Below are 23,685 nucleotides of genomic sequence, written 5' to 3' on the forward strand. Positions count from 1 at the left end.
CCTGGTGGCCCAACTAACCGGGGCAGCCAAAAGGGAAGTAAAATCCTGGCCACCTGGGAGGAAGACTGTCGCAGGGATACTAACCCGGCTGAAGGACACCTTTGATACCCGCACCTCAGCCGAGATTAAGCTTAGATTCTACGGGTGCAAGCAGCGAGCGCATGAGAGTATAAGGGACTATGCACTAAACCTACAAGAGGCCCTGAGGGCCATAAAGCAGACCGACCCTGATGGGGTGGGAAACGAGGACAGGCTGTTGACTGAACAATTTATAGAGGGTTTATATTGCAATGCCCACCGAACCCAGTTGCGGGCAATGGCCTTACAGGATCCCCATCTGGACTTTGCACAGTTCAAGGACAGAGCCATCCGGGTGCTCCGAGAACCGGCACCAGGTGGCGTTGTGACCCACAGACGCCCCACTACCACTTACTACCAGGAGGCGGCGCCCTTGTCAGCAGGGCCTGTGGGAGCTGATGCGCAGGCTTTGGACAATGACCCGGCTCCAGACCTACACCATCAGGTCCAAGAGCTAGCTAAGAGCGTTGCTGCGCTAACCCGAACTGTGCAGTCTTTACAGGTTTCCACCCCAGGGAAGATCCAGCTGGCATCCGGACCGGAGGACATCCCGTGGCGTCGACCAAGGAGGACCCCACCGGCCAGAGGAAGACCCAGTGACCGATACAGCGAGGACGGACGACCCATCTGCCGCCGCTGCAATCAACCCGGACATATGGAAAGGTACTGTTCTTTAAACGGGCACAACCTGGGGTAGAGGGCCAACCCCCAGGAAAAAGATCACCAGGCCCATCGAACTGGCGCGACAGATATGTGGGAGGACGTCCAGTCTTGCCTGTGGTACTGGATGGCATTCCAATGAGTGCCCTACTGGATACCGGGTCACAGGTCACCACCATCCCGTACGTGCTCTTCAAGCAGTACTGGAATGACTCGGATATTACCCACTACCCTGACGACGACTTGAGTATCATCGCCAGCAATGGCCAGCCCGTGCCACAGATCGGATTTAAGGAGATGGCCCTCAAAATCGGTAGAGTCGAACTGGCCGCACAGGGACTGATCATTGTAGATATTGATAAACATGAGAGTCACCCAAAAATAACTCTAGGAACTAACGTAATTGAAAATTGTCTTGCAGAGGTGATTTTCCTTTTACAGCAGGTTGCCAAGAACGCCAGCTCCGGCGAGCAGCGGGTGCTCCAGAAAGAGATCCGGGCACTGATGCAACGGCAACAAGTGGAACTCTCCGGCGGTGAGATTGGTAGCGTAAGAATGTGTGACCCTTTTCCTATTGCCATGCCCCCAAAAAGTGAAATGATGATTTGGTGCCGGGCAGCTATTGGTCTGAGAGGAAGAGATTACCAGGCAATGGTAGAACCAGTTTACTCAGACAGTAGGCCCACCATTTTGACAGCACGGGGGGTGGTCAATGTACGCCATGGGAGGGTGCCCATTCGCATAATAAATATCGGGGAGAGGGAAGTGTACCTGCCCCGGTATGCCACGCTAGCCAAATTATATACCACTAATCAAAATTCTATACAATCTGTGGAACCCTTGCCTCCATCTCACCCGGAGGAAGGTAACGGCTCTAAGAAAGACATGGAGGACTGGTGTCAGCAACTACATTTGGGTACTGATTCCACTCCCTCACATCAGAAACAAGGAGTCTATCGGGTGGTTCAAGAGTATGAGAGAGTGTTTAGTAAACACCCGTTAGACTTCGGGCGAGTCAAGGGGGTAGAACACCGCATCCCCACGGGAGATCATCCTCCCATAAAAGAGAGGTATCGACCCGTACCCCCTGCACATTACCAACACGCCAAGGGGATGCTTAGAGACATGAAGGAGGCTGGGGTAATCCGGGATAGCTGTAGCCCCTGGGCAGCCCCACTAGTTTTAGTCAAAAAGAAAGACAACACCATGAGGATGTGTGTAGATTACCGGAAAATCAACCGTATCACACACAAGGATGCGTACCCCTTACCAAGGATAGAGGAGTCATTGGCTGCTTTAAGATCTGCTAACTTCTTCTCTACCTTGGATCTCACTAGCGGGTACTGGCAGGTTCCTGTAGCAGAGGCGGACCGGGAGAAGACCGCATTCACCACCCCGATGGGACTTAGTGAGTTCACCTGCATGCCGTTCGGACTCTGCAACGCCCCAGGAACCTTCCAACGATTAATGGAGTGCTGTCTGGGCCACAGAAACTTCGAGACGGTCCTGTTGTACCTGGACGATGTCATTGTATACTCCAAAACTTATGAGGACCACCTGAAACACCTGGCGGAGGTGTTCGAAGCTCTGGCGAGTTACGGCCTAAAGGTGAAACCCTCCAAGTGTCACCTCCTGAAACCAAAGGTGCAATACCTGGGACACGTGGTGAGCGCTGACGGAGTGGCTCCCGACCCCGATAAGATCACCGCAATTAAGGGATGGCCAAGCCCCTCCAGCGTAAAAGAAGTGCGGCAGTTCCTAGGGTTGGTAGGCTACTACCGAAGGTTTATTCCCGGTTTCACCAAAAAGGCAGCGCCTATGCAGGACCTCCTGATAGGCCAGTCCCGGAAGGCCAAGAACCAGAAGCCGCCCTTCAAATGGGAAGAGCTAGAAGAAGAGTCCTTCCGCCAGCTGAAGATGGCCCTCACGGGGGATGAAATCTTGGCGTACCCAGACTATAGCCAGCCCTTCATCCTCTACACCGACGCCAGTAACATCGGGCTAGGAGCCGTACTATCCCAGATTCAGCAGGGGAGAGAACGAGTGATCTCCTATGCCAGCCGAAAACTGCGACCCACCGAAAGGAACCCCGCGAATTACAGCTCATTTAAGCTAGAGTTCCTGGCCGTGGTATGGGCAGTCACTGAGCGCTTTAGGCATTACCTCGCTTCTTCCCGGTTCACCGTATACACGGATAACAACCCGTTGATACACCTGGACACGGCAAGACTCGGTGCCCTGGAGCAGAGGTGGATGGCCCGTCTGTCCAACTACGAGTTCACAATCAAATACCGGGCAGGACGCTCCAATACTAACGCGGATGCCCTGTCCAGGATGCCCAACCTGCCGGACGAAGGAGAAGATCCGGAGGGACTGGAAGAAGTTGAACTCCCTGCGTTCCACCGTCATGGGACTATCCAGTATTCCCACCGGGTAAGGGGTAAACAGGCTGCTACGTTGAACCCCTTACCCCACTACAACTGGGCGGAAACGCAAGACAGCGACCCTGCCGTCCGACTGGTGAAGGAGATGCTGACTCGGCCGGAGGCTCGACTTGAACCAGACGCTCCGGAGGAAGCCAAACAACTATGGGCGGAGAAGAGTCGACTATTCCTTTACAAGGGGAAGTTGTGCCGCAGAATGGTCAACTCCCGGACGCATTAACTACTCTGGCAAGTAGTGGTGCCACGAAGAGACGCAGCCATGGTGATGGAGGCATACCACGACGGAGCTGGACACTTCGGGTGGAAAAAGCTGGAGTTCCTGCTGCGCGAGCGGTTCCACTGGGTAGGCATGAGGGGAACCATCGAGAAGTGGTGCAGAGACTGTGGCCCGTGCAATCTGAGAAGGAAGGACCGGGCCAGCCAGAAGACTCCCCTGCAGTCCATCGTCACCCGGCAACCGTTGGAACTGGTAGCCTTGGATCATGTAAAACTGACCCCAAGCAGAAGTGGCTACGTCTACGCGTTAACCATCGTGGATCATTACTCCCGGTTCTTGGTTGTCGTCCCCGTCAAGGACTTAACGGCTCAAACAGCAGCTAGAGCCTTCCAGCAGCACTTCTGCCGTCCACACGGGTACCCGGACCAAGTGCTGACGGACCAGGGACCTGCCTTTGAAGCGGAGGTCTTCCAGGAATTCTGCAATCTGTATGGCTGCCGGAAGATAAGGACGACACCCTACCATCCGCAAACTAATGGACTTTGTGAAAAAATGAACCAGGTGGTAATGGATCTGCTAAAAACATTGCCCCTGGAAGAACGCAGTCTGTGGCCTGAGAAGTTGCCCGATCTGGTGGACCTATACAACCACATCCCGGTAGGTTCCACCAACTGTACCCCGGCTTACCTAATGAGGGCGAGACCTGGTAAGTTACCTGTTGACCTGGAAATGGGAGTCCTGACACCTGAGGACACTTCACCAGAAACAGACTGGGACACAGAGAGGCAGCAGCAGTACCGGAGAGTACAAGAGAGCGTGGAGCGAAGTCTCTGTCAGGCTAGGGAAAGACAAGAGAAGACTTACAACCAGTATGCTCCCGCTGTTCCCCTGGTACCCGGAGAGCAGGTCTTGAAGAGGAAAAGACGGCTCCACAAGTTGGATGACCAGTGGGAGGAGGACCCGTACACCGTACTGCCCTCAAGCCACGAGAACCCGAAGGTCTGTACCATCAGTAAAGACGGAGGGGAAACCACAGCCATTGTATCCCGGGACCACCTGAAGAAGTGTCCCGAACAACTGAGGAACCCTGAAGAGGAACAAGAAGACCATCGACCCGTGGAAGAAAGGGAAGATATGGTTAGTACCGTGCTCGGGGACTTCCCTCAGTCTTGGACTCAAGTCAATGGTGCAGTTGTGGTACCCGTACTCACCTTCCTCCAACCATCATCCCAAGAACCTACGGAGCAACGGGTAGAGCTGGAAGAACAGCCGGTCCAGGAGGCAGAAGACTCCACACAAGCAGAACAGGAGAATCAACCCTCTGCTTATAGTGAGCCTGCCGTACCCCTAGTGAGACAAAGAGCCGGTAGACAGCTGCCCAGTTTACCCTTGACAGCTCCTACACCCTGTAGTTCAGGGCCAGACAGTCAGCTCCGTAGGTCCACTCGGGCCACTAGAGGCCAGTTACCCGCACGCTGGAGAATTTAAAGTGTATAAATTGTTTTATTTATGTTTTTCTGTGTATTGTTGCTTGTGAATAATTTTGTGTTTCCAGTTGTTTTTAGGAAACCTTGGTGGATTTACCGGGAATCCTTGTATATAGTTGGAGCGTAACCCAGGATGGACTAGAGACTGTTAAGGACTCGGGGTAGGACAGACCCCTACCTGGTTACGTCTCCCTGTGTTGGTGAAATGGACACCTTTGCTTTTCTTCAAAGACTGCACCCGGTTGCGGACACGCCGCAACCATCTTATGTGTTTTTCTTATAGTATTGTTATTGTTATACTTTGTTATGTTTTTCTAAATGTGTTTAGTCCCGGAGTACTAAATTTCACTAGGGGGGAATGTGGCACCCCAGGGGTCTGGTTTTCCACAGTAATGTAATGTTATGTCTGAGAGCAGGTGGGAGGTCCTTTGGTCAGGGATCCTGTGCATGCCACACCTCCTGCCCAGTCTTGGGAGGGGAAGAACTTCCCCTGTATAAACCCGGGGCTGAGGCAGGGTGAGTCAGACAAGGAGAGTGGAGACAAGAAGCAGCATAGGAAACAGGAGAGTTCCAAGGAGTCAGGGGCTGGCAGCTGCAGCGCTCGCCCTGACTAAGAAGATTCTTTACCGGACCCGGAGTCCGAGGCTGTGGGGACTAACTTCTACCCAGCAGCAGAATCCGTCAGGCAGGGGATTTCAGGTCCTCTGGCCCAGAAGCCCGAAGGCACGGTCACACGCGTGGGACCAGCACCGCCATCGTGGAGCGGAAGCCATTAGAAGGCCCCGAGTCACCGGCCATACGGGTGAGCACCACACGGTACACTCAGGGACGTGGGCTACTTACATCAGCTTCTAGCAAGGTAGCCAGAAGAGTACAGTCAGTTTGTGAGGCCTACAACTACGCCTGGCCAGGGGAGATCCCATCTGCTCAAAGACTGACCAGGCCCCGTTTGCTAGCAAGTACTCCGGGAGGGTCTATCGTTGTTACCAGTAAAGACCCTGAACTACACCGTACCGTCTCTGAGTGGTTCCTGCTACCCCCATCATCCACGTCGGCTGCCCTGAGGCCATACCCCTCCCGTTGGGGGTTATACTATCACGCTGCACAATCCTACCACCGGCCTCAGCGGTCTGCCCTGCAGCAGCAGCTCCCTGGCTGCACTCAACGGGTGGCGTAGTCATCAACTATTTACTACTAATAGACTGCCGTCTAGTTTGACTCCCTGGGCACGGACCGGGTCACCGCCACGAGACTACAACCCTCCACTGATCCGGCTCCGGGTAGGCTCCCGCATGCGCAACGCAGCGCGACACAGGCCCAGGGGCGCGTCATATACCTGAGAGTTTATAGCGTATGCACTTGAGATTATAACTCCTTTATTTTACTCAAAAAATGGCTGGAGATTAGTATAAAAGGCTATTGGTCATTTTTGACCAAACAGTACAAGTGTAAAAAAAAAACGTGGAGCAAAAAGTAAACAAAAAAAAAACAACTACCCATAGTAAGAACCCCTCAAATGAGGAAAAGGCAACCACAAGTTTCAGAACCACATAATGAATATTTTAAAAAATATCAAATTTCAAATTCGGTCATTTTTGACCGAACAGAACAGCAGGGTTAACCCCATACTTCCCAACACATACAAATCCACAGAGATACTCTGGTCCACTTTGCTGTATCAGGCATACGCACATGACAAATTGTGCATCAGTAGAAGCATTTTCGATAAAGCAAACTCCTCCAAATGTGGCCATGTTGGTGTATACCTTTGAGAGTAGCATTTGCAGACCAGAACACGTATAAACACTTGCTAGCACAAGAAGGGCATAGGAAGTTTCCACGCTTGATAACTTCCACTGCCATTGTTGTGTGGAAAACATCAGACAAGTACACACACTTGAAACACAGTTGCAAGAAAGGGCCCAGTGTACAGCCGAGAGGGGCAGGGAAATTCTGTGTGTGTGTTTTGGAATCTAGACTTTCGGAGAAAGAGACCTATTATTCTGACATGGACACAGAGCTCCTCCGACTAGACACTGAGATCAATCAGTTTAAGAACAGAGCCACATCCACGGATGCGCTGGTTACAACACTCAGGGAGGATCTGGCTACAAAGACGCAAACCACTGCGGATTTGCAACAGGTTATCTCTAATCTGTCACCGCCTGGTATGAATAGCATGTTACCTTTGCCCACAAAACAGGTTTGTGTCGGTACAGGAGACGGCAGCAACAGCGTCCACGTCTCCCATGAATCATAGATCCGGAGCTTCAGATACCAGGGAACAGTTGCTACAGTTCACTCCAACACTGTTGTAGTACAGACGTAGAAGTCACTTTCAGGGTCAGGACAACAATTGGGGATATAGAAGTGGGTGGGAAATGGATCACACCACTTCCAATCTGCCAAATTGTACGGAAAGGCCAGAGAAATGTTATCCTAAACATAGTATGGAAAGGATAAATTTCCTGTTACGGATCTGCAAGGAGATCCTGAAATACGATCCCAATGTAGATCAGTTTACTTCATGCGATATCTTTGAGGGTCATTGCAATAAATATTCTGTGGCCCCTGTATATCGTATGGAAATATTCAAAGTGTGGTTGCCTACACACCTTGTGCAGAGGTATGAGGCGCCGGGGAGAAAGCAAGCCAGGAATGAACTGTTGGTTTGAAGCCATATAGAGGAAAGTTACAAAAGATCAAGGTATTGGTATTCTGCAAGGCATGATCCACGTGATTGTGAAAAAATTCCCATACCTTGACACTGCAATTCGGCTAAGTGCAGCAAGGGAACCATCGCTTACTGATGCGGCCATGATTATTCAGGCGTGTAGACAAAATATACTGCACATTAAGAAGTTTGTTAAAGTAAGGGAGCATGTGCACGTACATTTTAGATAGCAAGATGAATGTGTACACCATAGTAAAACTGAATCAACTGTTCGCCCCACGGCTCTGCAATTGGAAAGGACAGAGAGCATTCAATGCTTTCAGTGTTTGCAATACGGACATATGAAGAGAAATTGTCCTCAATGGAAACGGAACCGTAATGACCCTGAAAAATCTGGCAATAATAATGGTTTCAAGATTAAATCTAATTATGCCAGAACAGGAGGGGGAAAACAGGTAGATAGAAATCAGGGACATTTACAAGGGCAGGCACCAAAACATGTGGCCATTGTAAATGCCCCAGCTCATGGAATAGTAGGTGTGGAATCTAAAGATTCCACAAAACACTATGGTTGAGAACCCACAAGTGACAGCATGTACCTCGTACAGGTACTTACTGAGAGTCTTGTCGAGATCGATTGACGAGTAGGGATCCCTAAAGATCTGGCGTCAGCATGTCACGTTGTCAGAATTCCTATTGTCCTTCTGCAGTTTGACCACTAGTCTGCTATTGTTCACCTTAATTGTGCTGCAATCCCACTCCTTACCACTGGAGACTGCTGTTGTGTTCTGCAAATGCCCTTTACTAAAATGGCAGATTCTGAACCTGTGGGATCCATCCTTTTGCTAACTCCAATAACTTCTACTACCACTTGCTGTTCCTGCTCGTGCTCCTTCGGCCACTGGTTTCCAGCAGTACTACGTCAGTATCGTAAAACACGTAATATTGGATGGTTCTGAGAGACCCCACATTAAGGCCAGAATCAAAGAGCAGGACATGCAAATCATGCTGGATACTGGTATGAAAATATCCGTTACTAAAGTCAGACATGATTTACATCCCAACAGCCCTCGATCGAATTTGATCACCATCATTGGGGAAGTGATCGTCCAGATTGCCAAATACATAATCATTAGGATACCAATGCGGTATTACCCCGGTTCTGACAACATCATCGGAACTGATGTAATGACCCAAAATGGATGGATCCTAGATTTCACAAACTGCATTGTATGGAAATGACCCGGAAAATCTAAGATGTGTGTCATGCAACACCAGTGTCTGGGACAACCCTTGCCAGCAATGAAAAGCTCAGCAGATGCACTGGAACACAAATGGCCAGAGGTCTCACACAACATAGACCTCAAACCCCCTGTGTACAAACATCCTGATCTGTGAGCTCAGAATAGAAACAACTGTGAAAGATTGATTGGTGTTCAGGTGCAGCCAGACCCATCCCTCAATGCCAATACCGCTTCCCATTAGAAGCGACCCAGTTGAATCACAACACTGTTCTGTAATTGGAGACAAGGGGTGTGGTCATAGAGGGAAATTCAAAGTGCAACAACTCTCTATGGCCGGTGAAGAAGGAGGACACCAATGCGTGGTGTCTCACTATAGACCTATGTGTGCTTAACAAGTATACCCCGATGCGTGACCCTGTGGTGGCACAAACTCCCGACATAATGGCAAAGATAAGTGGCAAAGGTCATATCATATATTCTCGACCATCGATGTCGCAAACGGGTTCTTTTCCATCAAACTCACTGAGAAATGTAGGTACAAATTTGCCTTTACAGTGGGAATAAACAGTACATGTTTGGTGAACTTAACCAGGGGTTCCACAGCAGTCCTACGTATTTTCACCAGGCACTGGCGGCCATACTGAGCGCTGCCAAAGCAAAACACCTCTATGAACTCCTCAAAGGAGAAGAAACACTAAGCATATTGTAGGCTCCCGATCCCTCACTTTGCAGCCTCCACATTCCCCTTTGGTCTTCTTGCTTCAAGATACACTCCTCAGTCTCCCAACAGAGATTTTGGAGGTGTATTATGGACCTCAGTGCCTGGAATCAGAAAGTGGACCATGGAATCTGAAAGTGGACAGAAGTATGTTCTGTCCCAGTTGATGAAAATGACAGGGACTAAACATGACTGTGGACAACCACCACAGATCACTCCATCACAAATGTTCAGCACAACCATGCGGAAGACATAGTCATCCGTGTTGATGGCTCTCTATTCTGTCTAGATGGCATCTATGTGACAGGATTTGCATGCTGGATGACACCACAGGTACCCAGAGTCTTGTCAGGTCACATGTCAGCACAACAGGTTGAACTGGAGACTGTCAATGAGGCTCTACTCCTTCAACCTCCTGGGAATCAAACTATACAATAGCAATAGTTCATACAGTTAGGTCCATATATATTTGGACAGAGACAACATTTTTCTAATTTTGGTTCTAGACATTACCACAATGAATTTTAAACAAAACATTTCAGATGCAGTTGAAGTTCAGACTTTCAGCTTTCATTTGAGGGTATCCACATTAAAATTGGATGAAGGGTTTAGGAGTTTCAGCTCCTTAACATGTGCCACCCTGTTTTTAAAGGGACCAAAAGTAATTGGACAATTGACTCCAAGGCTATTTCATGGACAGGTGTGGGCAATCCCTTCGTTATGTCATTCTCAATTAAGCAGAGGCCTGGAGTTGATTTGAGGTGTGGTCCTTGCATTTGGAAGGTTTTGCTGTGAAGTAAACATGCGGTCAAAGGAGCTCTCCATGCAGGTGAAGCAAGCCATCCTTAAGCTGCAAAAACAGAAAAAACCCATCCGAGAAATTGCTACAATATTAGGAGTGGCAAAATCTACAGTTTGGTACATCCTGAGAAAGAAAGAAAGCACTGGTGAACTCATCAATGCAAAAAGACCTGGGCACCCGCAGAAGACAACAGTAGTGGATGATCGCAGAATAATCTCCATGGTGAAGAGAAACCCGTTCACAACAGCCAACCAAGTGAACAACACTCTCCAGGAGGTAGGCGTATCAATATCCAAATCTACCATAAAGAGAAGACTGCATGAAAGTAAATACAGAGGGTTCACTGCACGGTGCAAGCCACTCATAAGCATCAAGAATAAAAAGGCTAGACTGGACTTTGCTAAAAAACATCTAAAAAAGCCAGCACAGCTCTGGAAGAACATTCTTTGGACAGATGAAACCAAGATCAACCTCTACCAGAATGATGGAAAGAGAAAAGTATGGCGAAGGCGAGGTACAGCTTATGATCCAAAGCATACCACATCATCTGTAAAACACGGCGGAGGCAGTGTGATGGCTTAGGCATACATGGCTGCCAGTGGCACTGGGTCACTAGTGTTTATTGATGATGTGGCACAGGACAGAAGCAGCCAAATGAATTCTGATGTATTCAGAGCCATACTGTGTGCTCAGATCCAGCCAAATGCAGCCAAACTGATTGGTCGTCGTTTCATACTACAGATGGACAATGACCCAAAACATAAAGCCAAAGCAACCCATGAGTTTATTAACTGGTTCAGGACCGCCCACTGTACATAAAAGTCGGCGCAGCCCGGGCTCTGAGCAGCGCCGACGTTTAAAAACGGTGGGTGATCCCGCAGCGCTCAGGACCCCCAGGGTCCTGCAAGCGCTACGGTTCTGGTGCAGAGCGATAGCTCTGACAGGGGACATCATCGGGACCTGATTGGATCAGGTCCCAATGATGTTAACCCTTCGCTATCTTCTATATGCCGCGATCTATAGTGATCGCGGCATATAGAAGATAGTGAGAGGAGAGGGGGTCGTCAACTTATCTCTCCGACGGCCCCCTGATGTCTTCCAGGACCTGTCGTTGTTATGGCAGCCGGAAGTCACATGACCGCCTCCGGATCAGCCTGCAGCTGAACTCTAGCAGGAGACACTGACTGTGAAACAGTCAGCAAAGATCTCATCCAATGCAATACATGTCTATTGCATTGCATGAGATCAGTGATTAGAAAAATAAAAATTAATGTCCCATACAGGGAATAAGTAAAAATGTAAAAAAAAAAAAAAAAAGTCAAAAAATGTTTTCAAACTGTTAAAAAAAAAATAACAAAATAAATAAATAAAATATTAAACCAATAAATCCGTACATTTAGGCAAAAACAAAAATAGTACACATATTTGGTATCGCCGCGTCCGAAACAACCCGATCTATAAAACTGTCACACTAATTAACTCCTTCTGTGCACACCATAATAAAAATAAATAAAAAACGGAGCAAAAAACTATGCTTTTTCATCATATCGCCAAACAAAAAGTGGAAAAAATGCAATCAAAATGGAAATAAAAATGGTACCGCTGAAAACGTCATCTTGTTCCGCAAAAAAAAAAGCCGCCATACAGCTCCATCAGCCGAAAAATAAAAGTTATAGCTCTCAGAATAAAGCGATGCAAAAAAAAATATTTTTCTATAAAATTGTTTTATTGTGTAAAAGCGCCAAAACATAAAAAAAATATACAGTAAGTGTAGTATCGCTGTAAACGTACTGACCCGAAGAATAATGCGGCCTTATCACTTTTACCACACGCAGAACGGCATAAAAAAAACCTCAAAAGACAATTCCTGAATTGTTGGTTTTTGTTAATTTTACCTCCCAAAAAACGGAATAGAAAGCGATCAAAAAATGTCACGTACCCAAAAATGGTACCAATAAAAATGTCAACTTGTCCCGCAAAAAACAAGCTGTCACGTGACTCTGTCGGCCGAAATATGGAAAAATTATAGCTCTCAAAATATGGCGATGCAAAAACTAGATTTTGCAAAAAAAAGCGTCTTAGTGTGTGACAGCTGTCAGTCATAAAAACCCAATATAAATCTGGTATCTCTGTAATCGCACCGACCCGAAGAATAAAGTAATCTCATCACTTATACCGCACGAGGAACGGCGTAAAAAATAAATAAAACCAATTCTTCATCTGCTACTGATTTGTTTATTAGGTCTCCCAAAGATCGCAGTATGGCTCGGCACACATTTCTCCTGCGCTCTGCGCTGAGCACTTACACCAGAGTTTCCGTGTAAATCTCTGAAATATGTGATTCAGACGGAACCCATGACGGAAGATTCCCTGTAATGAGGCAGATATAGGCCACTGTGGATGCCATCTGACCTGTGATCCCACGGTGTCAGTTTTTTTAGGCGTGCATAAAAGTGCGGTTGGCCACAGTTTTGTGCACTTCTGAAAAAAAGGACACCACTAAACAGAGGCCAGACGGAGTCCAGAGTAACTCTGCTGCCTCATTACAGTGAATGGATCCCACAGGGGTTTCATCTGGAAACCCCGATGTAAGTGCTCAGCCTCGAGCGCCAGATAAATGTTATGTAAAATGTTCCCAATAAAAGCTTCAACTCAGTCCTCAAAAACCGCTAGTCCCCACTCAGGTCCGTCATCTGTTAAAAATATTCCAAGTTACTGGTAGCAGAAAGGCTCTGGAAAAGCGAAATGGCCCTTGCCCCCCAAAAGAAATTCAGAAAATTTTGTGCTCCCAAATCCAAATGCCTATTCTACAATAATTTGTTCTCCAATTGTCAAATAGCGCTCCGTTCCTCCCAGATCTCGCCGTATGGCTAAGTGGTATGATACAGCCACATATGGGGTATTGCCACTTTTAGAAGAAATTGTGTGACACATTTCGGCACCATTTTTACCCATTGCCCTGTGTGAAAATGTAAAATATTTTTTTGTGGTAAAAATATAATTATGTTTTTTTCACTGCCCAATGGTATAAATTTAAAAATTAAAAAATACTCACTACTTCCCTAGATGAATTCCTTGAGAGGTGTAGTTTACAAAATGGGGGTCACTTGTGGGGGTTTCTGCAGTTTCGGCATGTCAGTGACTCTTCAAATGTGACATGGTGTCTGCAACCTATCCCAGCCAACATAGCGCTCCTTTCTCTTCCGAACCCTGCCGTACACCAAAGCAGTGGTTTTCCACCACATATGGGGTATCGGCGTACTCAGGAGAAATTGCACAACAAATTTCATGGTGCAATTTCTCCTGTTATCCTTATGATAATACAAAATTAGGGAATGAAAAACATTTTTTGTGTGAAAAATGTGAAAATTTTATTTTTACGGCTCAATATTATAAACTTCTGTGAAGCACCTGGGGGTGCAAGGTGCTCACCACACATCTAGATAAGTTCCCTAAGGGGTCTAGTTTTCAAAATGGTGTCACTTGTGGGGGGTTTCCACTTTTTAGGCACATCAGGAGCTCTCCAAACGCAACATGGCGTCTGCTAATTATTCAAACAAATTTTACGTTCAAAAAGTCTAATGACGCTCCTTCCTTTCCGAACCCTGCAGTGCGCCCAAACAGTGGTTTTCCCTCACATATGGAGGATCAGCGCGCTCATGAGAAATTGCACTACAAATTGTGTATTCCATTTTTTCCTGTTACCCTTGTGAAAATAAAAAAATTGGGTCTAAAGTAACATTTTTGTGAAAAAAAGTTAAATGTTCATTGTTTTCTTCCTCATTCCAAAAATTCCCGTGAAACACCTGAAGGGTTAATAAACTTCTTGAATGTGGTTTTGAGCACCTTGAGGGGTGCAGTTTTTAGAATGGTGTCACTTTTGGGCATTTTCTGTCATAAAGGCCCCTCAAAGTCACTTCAAATAAGATGTCGTCCCTAAAAAAAATGAGAAATCGCTGGTCAACTTTTAACCCTTATAGCTTCCTAACAAAAAAAAATTTTGGTTCCAAAATTGTGCTGATGTAAAGTAGACATGTGGGAAATGTTATTTATTAACTATTTTGTGTGACATATCTCTCTGATTTAAGGGCATGAAAATTTAAAGTTTGAAAATTGCAAAATTTTCAAAGTATTTGCCAAATTTCCGATTTTTTCACAAATAAATGCTAGCGATATCGAAGCAATTTTACCACTATCATGATGTACAATATGTCAGGAAAAAACATTCTCAGAATCAGGGGAATAAGTTGAAGCGTTCCAGAGTAATTACTTCATAAAGTGACAGTGGTCAGAATTGAAAAAATTGGCCCGGTCACGAAGGCAAAAACAGGCTCTGGCGCGAAGTGGTTAAAGCAAAGAAGTGGAATATTCTTGAATGGCCAAGTCAGTCACCTGATCTCAACCCAATTGAGCATGCATTTCACTTGTTAAAGACTAAACTTCAGGCAGAAAGGCCCACAAACAAACAGCAACTGAAAACCACCGCAGTGAAGGCCTGGCAGAGCATCAAAAAGGAGGAAACACAGCATCTGGTGATGTCCATGAGTTCAAGACTTCAGGCAGTCATTGCCAACAAAGGGTTTTCAACCAAGTACTAGAAATGAACATTTTATTTACAATTATTTCATCTGTCCAATTACTTTTGGTCCCTTTAAAAACAGGGTGGCACATGTTAAGGAGCTGAAACTCCTAAACCCTTCATCCAATTTTAATGTGGATACCCTCAAATGAAAGCTGAAAGTCTGAACTTCAACTGCATCTGAATTGTTTTGTTTAAAATTCATTGTGGTAATGTCTAGAACCAAAATTAGAAAAATGTTGTCTCTGTCCAAATATATATGGACCTAACTGTATGTAGTTCAATCCCACACCCTGCACCTGGACACATAGAAGAGACAAGGATTCGTGGACAGCCAGAATAAACCTCTGGCCCATGTGATGGTCCTGAAGGAAATGTGGGAATGTCCCAGCATACCAGAGAGGAGAACAGCCTTTGATCTTGGGAAACAACAAGACTGACGAATTGGCCAAGACTGCCACAGTATCTGGGGTCTTTTGGGAACCAGGTACTGAACAGGTTCCTGCATTCCAGATTACAGTAAGACAGATCAAGCTCAAAGATGGCCCTGTGTCATGTGAGGAGGAACAGACAAAACATCCTCTTCTAATGATACACATCAGAGTCCCACAGCATCCCTTGACAATATGTTAGGGGATCCTGTCTTATGAAACCGGTATACAGCAACTTACTCTACCAGTAGTCCCGCAGCATCTGCAGGTAGAGCTGACGACACTAAACCATAAACCACCAATTGTTTGGGCACCTTGGCCGGGATAAGCTACTGTCCCTCCTGAAGGACAGACTATACTGGTCTGGAATGTCCTAAATAGTAGAGGAAGTCCCCCAACAATGCCTGGTACCTGCTCAGGTTAACCCAAGGGCATCGGCCCTGAAGCCAGTGCTGCAGTGAGTTCTGCCGGCAGAGAATCCATGGTCTGCAATCCAGATGGATTACATCGGACCATTACCAACAAGATGTCGCAACTGCCATTATGCAGTGGTGGTGGTCTTCTCCAAATGCGTATAAGCCATCCCCATGGTCAATGATTTGGCTACCACTACTGGTCAGGTTCTCTGGGAACAGGTTCTTTCACGATGTGGTATCCCCAGAGTGATAGAATCAGACAGAGGGACACATTTCACGGGTAAGGTCATGAAATTGCTGTGTGGACTCCTGGACATGAACCTCTGCTTTATATCCTCTATCACCCTCAGTCAGTGGTCATTGATGGGTATCTGAGCGACAAAGGCGACCAGTACCGGTGTCACTCCATTCGAGCTGATGACGGTCGTTAAATGCCCCTGTGTATACCCAATGTACCCCAGTATCTGAGCCCATGAAGAATGCCATTGCCAGAGACTCGTTCCTCCAACAGATTAAACAGAACCTGAAGGAGTTGCTGCCTTATGCTTCTTTACAGTTGCACAAACCGTGCCTACAAGGGGAAACACCTATGCCCCCTGTAGGGGAAAAGGTAATGGTGAAAATATTCCGCCAATCTGGACCATGGGACAAAAACTGGGAAGGTCCTTAAGGTAATGGGTGACAAAATGCTAAAGGTCCAGAGACCGAAGATGCCAAAGAAAAAAATCTCGTAGACGACAGGAAACCTTTTGGATCCACATTGACCAAGCAAAAGCCACCCGAACCTCCCAAAATCAATAATAGCTTAACAAAGAGAGTTGGGAGAGGGGGGTTGGTATGTCGAAGGTGGATCCCTAAGTTCACCATTCAACATACACACATATAATACCATAAGTATGATGATGCAGGCTCAGCTTCTTCGGGGAAGGATCGGGAACCTACTGATGGTAAGGGTAGTATGTCACTTAAAGGACCAGGTTTCTTAAAGGTAAAAGTGCTTAGAAAATAAAATCCTAGAACCATACAGCAATTTTACCTTCACACCTGGACAGTGGTATTTGTATGGGTTCTAGAGAGAAGGTTTTGCCAATAGTGTGACACAGCATTACACCCCCTTAGAGAATGTGTCTGCCATACAACATGACTTACACACCCTCTGTCTCAAGGAATCCCGACATGTTTAAGACTCAGTCTCAACACCTATCAAGTCTTTAATATTGGCGTCTAGGGACCCCCACTTGCACCCCTACAAGCAACCAGAAGCCAACACCACCTCAGTGTTGTGTATGGAAGAAGTTCTGACTCCTGAAGATGTCACTGGGGCAGAGTACAGCGGTTGGTATATCCTTCGCTAGGAAGAGTAGTCAAAGTGGTTTGAGGGTGAGGATGTACTTTGATTGACCCATACCTGTAAAAGGAACCCTAAAGGCATATGGTATGTTGAGAGATTCCCAGATGATTATCACCAGGGAATCAAAGTATGTCCATGGAGTTAAACTCTGGTCAGGCCACATGGAATGATCAGAGTGGTTCGGTGAAACCGGAGGGCTTGTACCGAGCAACAGTTTTAAAAGGTACGGACCGATGTCAAGGATCTGAGGTATACTTGGGTAAGAGGGGTCCCCATCCATACGGTCGGTCTTTCATGATCACGATCATGAGAGACAACGGTGTACCGAAGGTGATGGGATACTATTTCATTACCTATTCCCACTGGAAACCGGACACACAGATGGTGACGTTAGATACTAATCCCTGGAGGTGGGACCTAGTATGCAATGGGGTGGACACCACAACCATGAATGTATGGATGGATGGTAATCCTATGATTGAGGAATACTGGAGCAGATACATGTCTTCCGATTGGAAAGATTCCAGAAAAATGGACATTAACTTTGGCATCAATATAGATGGTCCGTTTTAGTGGCCTTTTTGTGAGGTGGTGGAAGAAGTGTGCTGGTCGTTTACACAGTGGGTCTATCTGTCCAAATCCAAACCTATTGGAACCTAGCCATACAGGCTGGAGATAGTGACCTGTAGTACCAATTCAGGGGTAGAGGTCAAGTATGTGTGACGGTGGTAGGGGTACCGTATGAAGCAGACTGTCTTCAACCAATCAAAATGCACCTGGACTTTTGCAATATTTCTATCCATCAATTGGCAGATCCCATAGCTCGTCAATTGTCACCTCAATGGAAGATCATCACGGAAATCAAATTCGTCCTATACACCTTGGTAATTTCTGTAGATGACTTCAGAGTAGACCACTGGGATCACAGATGTCAGTTTGGTTCCTCACAAACAACTCACATGATGAGAGCATGGGTAGTGGCAGGGCAAGAGGTGAGAAAAGATAATTCCCTACACAGGAAATACAGGGGGAGGAGAGAATCGCCATGTGATTAAGAGTAGGTGCTTTGTGATTGGGTGCCCTGAACACTATGGATATGGAAGTCCGGAGAAGTAAACTTGGGGACATTGCGTGACATGCTGGGGAAGGGTTCAGAAATCAGCTTAATGTAAACCACATTTTAAAAAGGTGTATATCAAGCCACATGGCAAAAGGCTAAATCATGCCATCAGGCTAAAAGCTAACTCAAGCTAAGAAGCTGAAAACTGACCCAAAGCCCAAAGAAAAAGGCTAAACTAAGCAAAGCCAAAACATCAAAGACTAAACCAAGCCATGAGGCAACAAAACTAAATCAAGCCAAGTCACAATCCCAAAGGCTAAACCAAGTCAGGTCATGGGTCAAAAAAAGCTATATTAAGCCATGCCATGAGGCAGAGTCAGCAGGTTAAACACAAACCAAGAATAAGGCAGCAAGTGTGAAGTACTGTATACAAGATATCTAGACTGTTCCAAGTTAATGTTAGTACCCCAGGGCCCAACTGGGCAAATATTCTCAGTGCAATCCCTACTAGGGGCTAATTTAGAACATCTCTAAGGGTGTTCCATTATTCATTAATGTACAGAGACCTCAGCAGATGGTGAAGAAATAACATTTTTATACGTGAAAGAAGTTTATGTCCATATTCCAGCTGTATTTACGTGTGTTACCACCTGTGGAGACATCAGGGTCTCCTGTGGGCAAAAATACTACTCAGACAACAAAGGGTGAGGGTAATACAGAGTGACAATACTTTATTGAACCACCAAACAGGCAACAAACATATAGAACAGTCCGAGCAAATACCCAAGACGGTGCAAAATTACACAGTCTCACCCTTCCACTGGCCCGTCGGGAATAGAGCAGGTGTGACTTTGGGACTTCCGGGGCAAAGTTAACTACCTCAACCAATGGCATCCCACTTTTGGGGGACACCCACAGAGAGGAGGTAGTGGCAAGCTTAGGAAGCTGACAGTCCATTGAGGTATGGGGCCAGGAGTTCTAAGGGTCCAAACCTGGCATTCTCCGAGCGTATCGATGGGTTCCAGGTGACCGGTGGGTCCCAACCTGGCTACTGCAAACATCTCCATGGGACCAGGTGACCTGATTGTCCCAACCTGGTTTTCCCCAAATATATCCATGGGTTCTGTGATAGTCAATGGAGCAGATCTGTATCCCTCCATCAAGGGCAGAGGTCCCTTAGGCTGGCCTGCTGTAGAATCCAAATCTGTGTCCGTCTGTATGGAGCCATGTGTTCTAGCTGCTGTTCTCAAGAGTTACTCTAAATCTAAGAGTCTCTCTTGGCTGTGATCTTGTAAAGGTGTTTCTCATCATTCACAGGGCAGGAAGGGGGGATGGCAGGGGCTCATGTCGCATTGTTTGAGCATTTAGTCAATTTGCATAGTTTGTCTTCCATTGCTCTGCAGATCAACTAACTAGCTGGCTTGGTTCAATATGTAATTAGCATATTGGCAAACATCATTGTTCCATGACCCCAAGTCCCTGTCACCAGAGATAACAGACAATAAGTTGCACTAAGTATCAACTCAAGTGTCAACATCCAGGCTTATACATATAATAGTCTGTCCTTCTTGACCAACCAAAGAAAAACACATAAATGCAAAACTAAACATAATAGTGTATTTCTCCTGGCCTACTGAATTTAGACATCTGGATAATTAAGATTAAATGCTGTGTCGGCACACCACCTATAACAGAATTACATATTCAATCATATTCAGAATATAATTTGGTTGGAAAAGAAAATATACAATGCAAAGAACTGACAGACAATAAAGCGAATGAGAAGAATCTGTGACTTCTCTGCATTTAGTGGTTACTACTCACTTGGGCGGTTATATACAGTAATCTCCTCTTTACAATGCTCATCACCCCTCACATAAGTCTTTGTAGTATTAATATGGGTCAGATCTTCACCCTGAAACAAATATTGTATAAGTCACAGACAGGTGGAGAAGTCACTATGATCAGCTCTAATCCTGCCATCTCCACCGTTCTCATTACACAAGTATAAAACATAATCCTGGTGGATAAAACAAGACTGAGCACAAGACCTTCACAGCCGTCTACACATCATAGGGGAGATCTATTGACATCTTCTCTCCATCTACCTGATGATCCTGAGGAACATTGGGATTTTCTTGTTTACATTTCTGTGGAAGAAGAGGACGGGGACATCTCTCTGGTGTTGTCCTCTTACTGGATAGAACTGGGGGAAACACATACAGGGACTGAATTCACTCTTTACATACAGATAATTATAGGCCATGTGTATTTAGTCCTGTCTATTACCTGGTGATGTGAGGGGCTGGGGAACCTCCATCATGATGTCCTTGTACAAATCTTTGTGCCCTTCTGAATACTCCCACTCCTCCATGGAGAAATAGACAGCGACATCCTGACACCTTATAGGAACCTGACACATACAGTGATACTGTCATTACCCCGATCCCTTCATAGAGTTACTGTATAATGTCCCAACATTCCCAGCAGTGTCACCTCTCCAGTCAGCAACTCAATCAACTTGTATGTGAGTTCTAGGATTTTCTGGTCACTGATGTCCTCATGTACCAGGGGTAGAGGTGAAGGTCCTGTGATTGGGCTCAGGGATCTTCCCCATCCCTCAAACACAGGGTCCTGACAGTTCTCACTAGAGGTCTTCTTCACTACTGTGTAATCCTGGTTATGGAGAGAAACATTAATAAATCTCACTACAGACATTTCCAGAGTCCTCACCTCTCCAGTTCTGTCCATCTGTTATTCCCATAGATAAGAATGATGTAATGTGACGTCATCAGAATCTCTCACCTCTCCAGTAAGCCGGAAGAGGATCTCTAGGGTGAAGTGTAATATCCTCTCCACCATCTTGTCCCTGTTTCTATCTATCATTGTCAGAAAAATTTTCCAAACCTAAATGGAAAGAAAGATTGAAAAATGAGTCAGCGTAAAACACATATCACATAAAATGTATAATTACTTCAGCTGTGAAATCGGTATAAAGCAATAATGAGGTTGAGCTATTCATATATCTAGAGCAGGGATGTCAAACTCAAACAGACAAGAGAGTCAAAATGAAAAACTTGGACAAAGTCGAGGGCCAATCATTATACAGTATATTGGGCTCCACATAGCTTTCCATACATTATAATGGGCCCCACATAGTCCTCCGTACAGTATAATGGGCCCCACAAAGCCCTCCTTATAGTATTAAGGGACCCTCTTTGCCTTTTATACAGTACAATGAGCTCCACAAAGTCCTCCCTACAGAATAATGGCCCCACATAGGGGTGGTGGTTCTGGTGTCCCTGGCCAAATATAATCACCCTGCAGGCCAGATTTTGCCCAAGGGCCAGTTTGACATGATGTAGAGTTTACACAGAGAATATCCACGTCCTCTCATTTGGGATTTCATGTGAGTTATAAATAAATTCAGATCATTTTTCAGCTGTTACAATATAAAGATCTCAATATAGAAATGAAAAAAAATCCTCGCTTAAAAAATACAAAAGTAATCAAAAAGTTCATTGCTTTCCTAAAATAACAAAAATAAAAAAATAAAAATTTGCTTCATCATTAACATAGTTTTTAAGGTTGAAGGAAGTCCATCTAGTTCAACCCATAGCCTAACTTGTTGATCCAGAGGAAGGCAAAAAAAAAACATGTGGCAACACTAAGCTCCACATTGGGGAAAAAATTCCTTCCCGACTCCATACGACAATCAGACTAGTTCCCTGGATCAACGCCCTATCAAGGAATCTAGTATTTATAACCTGTAATATTATACTTTTCAAGAAAGCCATCCATGCCCTTCTTAAATTTTAACAGTGAATCACTCATTACAACATCATGCGGCAGAGAGTTCCATAGTCTCACTGCTCTTACAGTAAAGAATCCCCATCTGTGATTATGATTAAACCTTCTTTCCTCCAGACGTAGAAGATGCCCCCTTGTCCCAGTCTCAGGCCTCAGAGTAAAAAGATCAGTAGAAAGGTCTTTGTACTGTCCCCTCATATACTTGTACATAGTAATATAGGAAATACTACAGATTGTATCAGTGATTGTAGTGCCCCCAAGAGGAGAAAAGAACAATGTAATTATATAATGGAAGAGTGTGAATAACAGGGATCTCCACATACCTCCACCTGCAGAGCCGCCACCACATATATGGCTGTTCTGTGCGCACAGGACCTGTGATGAGGTCACAGGAGGGGAGGAGTCAGGGGTCACATGATCAGGGGCCTCAGTGGATGCAGGACTCTGCTGTGCTGGTTGTCATGGTGCTGGATGAGGGGAAGTTTATGTGTGGGGTCAGGAGGGGTTTACAGTGTGGATGTAGCAGATCCGCGTGTGTACAAGGCGTACGGAGCAGAGCCGTGTGTGTATGAGGTGTATGGAGCGGAGCCGCGTGTGTACGAGGTGTACGGAGCGGAGCCGCATGTGTACGAGGCGTACGGAGCGGAGCCGCGCGTGTACGAGGCGTACGGAGCGGAGCCGCGTGTGCACGAGGCGTACTGAGCGCAGCCGCGCGTGTACGAGGTGTACGGAGCGGAGCCGCGCGTGTACGAGGTGTACGGAGCGGATCCGCGTATGTACGAGGTGTACGGAGCAGATCCGCGTGTGTACGAGGCGTACGGAGCGGAGCCGCTTTTACGAGGCATACGGAGCAGAGCCGTGCGTGTACGAGGCCTACGGAGCAGAGCCGTGCATGTACGAGGCCTACGGAGCAGAGCCGCACGTGTACGAGGTGTACGGAGCGGAGCCGCGTGTGTACGAGGTGTACGGAGCGGAGCCACGCGTGTACGAGGCGTGCGGAGCGGAGCCGCGTGTGTACGAGGCGTACGGAGCGGAGCCGCGTGTGTACGAGGCGTACGGAGCGTAGCCGCGTGTGTACGAGGTGTACGGAGCGGAGCCGCGCGTGTACGAGGTGTACGGAGCGGAGCCGCGCGTGTACGAGGTGTACGGAGCGGATCCGCGCGTGTACGAGGCGTACGGAGCAGATCCGCGTGTGTACGAGGCGTACGGAGCCGAGCCGCGTGTGTACGAGGCGTACGGAGCGGAGCCGCGTGTGTACGAGGCGTACGGAGCGGAGCCGCGTGTGTACGAGGCGTACGGAGCGGAGCCGCGTATGTACGAGGTGTGCGGAGCGGAGCCGCGTGTGTACGAGGTGTACGGAGCGGAGCCGCGTGTGTACGAGGTGTACGGAGCGGAGCCGCGTGTGTACGAGGTGTACGGAGCGGAGCCGCGTGTGTACGAGGCGTGCGGAGCGGAGCCGCGTGTGTACGAGGCGTACGGAGCGGAGCCACGTGTGTACGAGGCGTACGGAGCGGAGCCGCGTGTGTACGAGGCGTACGGAGCGGAGCCGCGTGTGTACGAGGCGTACGGAGCGGAGCCGCGTATGTACGAGGCGTACGGAGCGGAGCCGCGTGTGTACGAGGTGTACGGAGCGGAGCCGCATGTGTACGAGGTGTACGGAGCGGAGCCGCATGTGTACGAGGTGTACGGAGCGGAGCCGCGTGTGTACGAGGTG

The 23,685-nt window shown here is 47.0% G+C and overlaps 1 protein-coding gene across 2 annotated transcripts in view; it reads right to left on the reverse strand.

Moving 5' to 3' along the window:
• Nucleotides 1-22,376, reverse strand: part of LOC141270507 (uncharacterized) — an 80,183-nt gene extending 57,807 nt beyond the window's left edge. For both annotated transcript variants that reach the window (XM_073680518.1, XM_073680517.1), the window contains exons 1-6: nt 22,295-22,376; nt 20,967-21,068; nt 20,658-20,837; nt 20,451-20,574; nt 20,270-20,367; nt 19,986-20,076 (exon numbers count right to left, since the gene is read on the reverse strand). In XM_073680518.1, the coding sequence (XP_073536619.1) occupies nt 19,986-20,076; nt 20,270-20,367; nt 20,451-20,574; nt 20,658-20,837; nt 20,967-21,047 (574 nt within the window). In that variant the 5' untranslated portion in view covers nt 21,048-21,068; nt 22,295-22,376. The remainder of the gene's footprint in view (nt 1-19,985; nt 20,077-20,269; nt 20,368-20,450; nt 20,575-20,657; nt 20,838-20,966; nt 21,069-22,294) is intronic.
• Between the last annotated feature and the right edge of the window lie 1,309 nt (nt 22,377-23,685).

This window comes from Phyllobates terribilis, unplaced genomic scaffold (assembly GCF_046119375.1).
Source record: "Phyllobates terribilis strain yellow unplaced genomic scaffold, ASM4611937v1 Scaffold_5__5_contigs__length_657084704, whole genome shotgun sequence".
NCBI classification, from domain to species: Eukaryota; Metazoa; Chordata; class Amphibia; order Anura; family Dendrobatidae; genus Phyllobates; species Phyllobates terribilis.